Below are 6000 nucleotides of genomic sequence, written 5' to 3'. Positions count from 1 at the left end.
CTGACCAACCTACAATGAACAAAACAATATACCTCCTGTTCTTCAAAGGGACCAAAACAAATCTGGAAGGTTCTACAGGCCAAATTCGATGAAGATCCACCGATTGGTTCTTGAAAAGAAATTGTTTAACTGTTTTTTTAAACTTGTGACTTGACAGGGCCAAGCAGTAATGTTCGCTTATCTATAACTTTGGTTTAAGTGTAAATGAATTGGCCAAAGAGCCTTCCCTTTAATTCTAAAAACAAAACTGAATACCAGTATTGGACAAGAAGATATCAAAATAAAGAAGAAATCTTACCACCTTTATTTCATATTAAAAAATTGTTATTTCAAAATGATGCTGACTAATGTTCACATATAAATATAATATAAAAGTGTACTGATCAGACTTTACTTTAAGTAAATCATATTTCTTCTTATTCAACATGCAGTGCTCACTTTCATAGTAGTGCATTACACAAAATGTTGTAGAAATTAGTCCTGAAATAAAGGGCAGTATCTGCTAACTTCCCTGCATGAATCAGAGGTGGAGGACGAATGATATCAGTACAATAATTTTTATCAAATCGTCACAGAGAGTGTATGCCCCACATGGGGATCCATCTCACCGCCCTGCGATCTATAGATCAGCACTTTCCCTACTGGACTAAGCGCGCAGGCTTAGGGCGCTAGTGTAATTTGTACTTTTGTACATGTATGTAATTAGTTATAAAATGCACATTGTATGTACAGAATGCTGGTATTTACTGTTTAATGTACTAGATACATTAAAGAAAGTCAAAGTCATACTTAGTACTTTGAAAGAACCTTCTGTATCAGATTCTAAGAAACAACTGTCTTACTATGCAAAATTTACAATAAAAATATTTCATTTTACAAAATATATTAGCAATCAATCTCTAAAGTGTACATGTCTTCATCTTGACACACAAATTCTAGGTACAAGAGTATATTATGATAAATAAATTATACAAAATATTTACAACAAACACCATGCATTTTGTTATACTATAGTGACACACCACCCGTTCGGGCATCAATGGCTTGAGTAAACAGGCTGACTCAAGCACGGTTAAGTTCCTAACATGCTCAATGTATGGCCTGCTCGAAACCCTGGATAAGTAGAATTTTGCTCACCCCCTTGTGATTAAGCACAGGTCCTGGAGTCTGAAATTTTATCAATATGACTCCAGAAGTCTATCTTTAAGAAAGTACCCTACCACTATATATAAAATATAGTGGGTACCTTTTTTTTAAGGATGGACTAGCTTCTAGAGTTTTATTGATAGAATATCAGACTTCTGTGGATTGAGGGATCAGTGTTTTACTGATATCTACTTCAGCTGACCTAGTTCTACTTGCTCAGGGAAATTATAATCATAATAAGTTTTGTACCCAGATAACTTTTTTGTAATAATACAACCACAAACAGTATCTTATTTTTCAACATTTACCCTGGGCAGATGCATAATTTGTCACAAAACATTCTTGTCTTCCAATTTACATAGTAGTAACTGTAAATGCTGACAACTGCCAACTTCGATATACAATGTGATGAATAAGTCCACAAGAATTTTCAAATTTTGGCAATAGACACAAGTTTAACAAGAGCTCGTCGAACACGAAATGCCCCCCTTGATGCATTCAGAAATTGCACAAGGAACAGAAATTATTTGCTCACTGTAAACAAAAGTTCTACTGTTCTGGTTCAATGTGACATTGACCTTTGACCTATTGACCTCAAAATCAAAAGGGGTCATCTGCTGGTCATGATCAACCTCCCTATTAAGTTTAGTGATCCTAGGCCCAAGCGTTCTTAAGGTATCGTCTGGAAAGGGTTTAACTGTTCTGGGTCAATGTGACCTTGATCTTTAGCCTACAGATCTCAAAATCTATAGGGGTCATCTACAGGTCATGACCAACCTCCCTATCAAGTTTCATGATCCTAGGCCAAAGCTTTCTCAAGTTATTGTCAGGAAATGGTTAAAATGTTCTGGGTCACTGTAACCTTGACCTTTGCCCTACTGACGTTAAAATCAATAGGGGTCATCTGCTGGTCATGATGAACCTCTCTATCATCTTTCATGACCCTTGGCCCAAGCGTTCTCAAGTTATCGTCCAGAAACCGTTTAACTGTTCCTAGCCAGTCTGACCTTGAACTTTGACCAAATGACCTCAAAATCAATAGGGGTCATCTTCTGGTCATGATCAATCTCCTAATCAATTTTCCTGATCCTAGGCCCAAGCGTTCTTCAGTTATTGCCCGGAAACTGTTTTACTGTTCCTGGTCACTATTACCTTGAACTTCGACCTACTGACCTCAGAATCAATAGGGGTCATCTGCTGGTCATGACCAACCTCCCTATCAACTTTCACGATCCTAGGCCCAAGCAATCTTGAGTTATCATCCGGAAACCGTTTAACTGTTCAGGGTCACTGTGACCTTGAACTTTGACATACTGACCTCAAAATCAATAGGGGCCATCTGCTGATCATGATCAATCTCCTTATCAACTTTCATGATCCTAGGCCCAAGAGTTCTTGAGTTATCATCCGGAAACTTTTTAACTGTTTAGGGTCACTGTGACCTTGACCTTTGACATACAGATCTCAAAATCAATAGGGGTCATCTGCAGGTGATGACCAACCTTCCTGTCAACTTTCATGATCCTAGGCCCAAGCGTTCTTGAGTTATCATCCGGAAACGGATTGGTCTACATACCGACCGACCGACAGACAGACCGACCGACCGACCGACAGACATACCGACATCTGCAAAACAATATACCCCTCCTTCTTCGAAGGGGGGCATAATAACTTATTGTAATAACATATTTAGCTACCTTTAAATGCAATGAACATTGCCAATAAGTTAAGAATTAATTTGAGTTGCATTAGCAAGAAATGAAAAGTTTAGGGATATTAACAAATAACATATGAAATGTTATACATATGAAATATTGTGGTACGATACCAATATTTTGTAAAGAAGGTATCTTTTATTTTATGATGTATTTTTCTTTGAAACATTTTTTTAGGGATGGGAAAGAATATTGAAAATCGGCCGAATATTCAAATATGAAAATCAAATTCTTTAATACGTAAATTAGTGGATATTTTTTTTTTTTTCAAAATAAGTATCGCTGATTTTGGGCAACATCAGCCTGCTAAATCTGCTGAATAAAACTGTTTGTTCTGCCTTGTTTGTTTATCACGTATCAAAAGATGTCCAATTAGCAAGAAAATTGTAATGCATAATTGGCAGGGGCCACCGCTACAGATTAACAGTTTGCAATAGGCGTATATGTGATACATGTCAAAAATTGTCCAATTAACAAGAACATTGTATTGCATTGGAAGGGGTCATCATTACGGATTAACAGCTTGCAACAAGCGTAAATGTCATGCCTTTTCATCTTTTGTTCATTTTTATTGGTGCCGGTTTTATGTAACAGATTTTAGAATTATTATTTTTTCGAAAACAATACCAAACTTGTAGATTTTGGCGATCTTTTTACAATATTTTGTGTGACATTTCAGACCGTCCACAGAATCGTTTTTCATCCACAGCGCCGGGGAAATCGGCCATAACTGAAATAAATTTTGAGGTAGTTTATAATAAAATCAAATCAAGAAATAATATATGATTGATGCATAAGATCATGTTGAAGGAGGTTTAAGTCTTCTTTCGATAACTTTATCGGCTTTTTACACGCCAACTGAAATTTTTTAAAATGGCGGTAATACAACAGCGTGACACGTTAAATGGACAACCTACTATCTTTAGATAAAGTTGCGATGGTCTAAATTATAATCGATTTGAATGTTTTTTTGTATCATTTTGAAGCTAAGCCACTGAATTTGTTAAATATATTCATGATTATACTGACAGAATTGTGAATTAAACGCTAGGGTTGGTGGGTTCAACTAGGTAGTGTCAGGTTACCCGAAACAACATTTTTAGGCCTTATAACGTACGATGATTCACGTTTTATACAATGGAATATAATGTGTATATGCCAGTCACTTAATAAGAATTTAAAGCTTCCATTAAAACAAGCCGAATATTTGATTATATTGATTTCAGTATTCATTCCCATCCCTAATTATTTTGCAAAAAATGTACATTTTTCTATCACAAGAAGTAATTTCATATATCTGCATATTTTATTCTATTGAATTTGTGCATATAAAACATTTGTGTATGAAGCATTATTTGTAAAAAAGATATATCAAACTTTTGTGTATGAATTATTATTTGTAAACAAGATATATTTATACTATAAAGCATCACTGAACATAAATAGTATTTTTCTTTGAAGCACTGTTTTATATACAGTCTTATTCTTCTAAGAGTCTCTGGATTGAAAAAAGAAAAAGTATGTTTCCAAGGATTTTACAAACGTGATAAACAACAGCTGTTGAATAAAAGTAAAGCCTTACAAACGCTTTTCAACTTTCAGTGTAAAAAAGTAGTAAAAACAACTAATTCTCACGTGTTTCCGTAACATATAGTCTGTCAGCAATTAAATTTCAAAGTTTTCTTAAGAAATATAGTACTGACAACTGTCTTTTCTCTCTTTTTTAGTTGTTGTACAATCTAGAGGCCAGAGCCCTTAACAGTTTATTAACCAGAGGAATGAACTTTAAAAATAGTTAGGAAAATGCAAATAGATTCCAGTACATTATAAATAAAAAGCTCTTACTTTTAAATAATTATCGTTTTGTAAATGCTAAGATTTAACAAGGACTTAAATAAATTAACTACAATGTACTTATTTCATTACAAGTAACTGAAAACCTCTAAATGTGAGTGCTATGTTTTACATCTATATCCTTTTATCAACAATGGAGACTGAAACCATATAAACTCCGTGTCAGTCAGAGAGAACACACCCGTATCTTCCTCGGTCATCACTGAGCAATGTTTTTTACTTTTAGTCACCGAATTTTCTGATTCCTTTGACATCACACTGGTTTGGGAAAGTATAGAGCTGGTGGAACTTGACGTTCTCAATTTTTTGTTATCTCTTGTATCAGACTCAATGAGACTGGCACAGTATTTTGGCGTCGTATTTGCTGATTGATCTGTATTATAACCTGAATTACCAAACTGTGGTGTCACATTAGGTGAGTTGTCCTTAACATCAGTGCTGTTAACTATTTCAAGATCATGATCGGAGTCAATGCAAACATAGTCTGCAGTCACAGAACCTTCGCTGGAATGTGAAGTGGTGTCTACACTACCAGATATTTCTTCACATTCATCGATAAATGAGTCGAAAGGTTCAAAACCGGACAATTCCACTATAGAAAAGTTTGTTGATAGATCGTGTGATCCCTGTCCACATTTGCTCTGAAGACAGAATTCAAACTGCTTGCCTCTTACAGGGAGCTTGTAGGTTGGTTTTGGATAAAACCAAGGCAACTTGGATTTCCTTGGCGCATACAATAATAACGAAATATTTGTCGGTGAGATCTGTTTAACATCAGCTAATGGATCCTGCATAATTAACTGCCTGAACAAAGATTTCACACAAGCCTTGCCTGATAAATTATCTGCATCTGGATTTAAGGGAGGTAACTGAATCACAAAAATTTCTTTTGGTGACACAGCTGTGGCACCGATGGCAACAGCAACTTTGTGAATTTCCGGACATATATCGAATGCCTGGCAAACTTTCTGTTTGGTTTCTTCTAGTTTGTTTACAAGATCAACAGCTTTCTTCATCTCTAGACGACTGATCAAAGGAACCCCCTTCTCATTTGCATTTGTAACCTGAAATAGATTAGATTATATGAAGAAACCATTAAAATAATGATTATATGCTGCTTATTTGTCCTCCAAATTGAAGGTTTGGTACCTTTATTACAAATTTTAAACTAAAAAAAACCAGAAATTCTTACATGACTTCAGTGAGCTCAACAAAGTAATTTCGAGCACAAATATTAAATGTGGAATGGAAAGTGAGTTAAACACTACAATGTCCTACCAAGATA

At 35.2% G+C, this 6000-nt stretch overlaps 1 protein-coding gene across 1 annotated transcript in view; it reads right to left on the bottom strand.

The window, feature by feature from the left end:
- Positions 1 to 288: 288 nt before the first annotated feature.
- LOC123526237 (uncharacterized) overlaps positions 289 to 6000 on the bottom strand; it is a 15928-nt gene continuing 10216 nt past the window's right edge. The window contains exon 3 of the mRNA XM_053529575.1: positions 289 to 5779. Coding sequence (XP_053385550.1) covers positions 4817 to 5779 — 963 coding nt within the window. The 3' untranslated portion in view covers positions 289 to 4816. The remainder of the gene's footprint in view (positions 5780 to 6000) is intronic.

The sequence above is a fragment of the Mercenaria mercenaria genome, chromosome 1 (genome assembly GCF_021730395.1).
Source record: "Mercenaria mercenaria strain notata chromosome 1, MADL_Memer_1, whole genome shotgun sequence".
In the NCBI taxonomy this organism is placed as follows: domain Eukaryota; kingdom Metazoa; phylum Mollusca; class Bivalvia; order Venerida; family Veneridae; genus Mercenaria; species Mercenaria mercenaria.
This window is presented reverse-complemented; position numbering and strand designations above follow the sequence as displayed.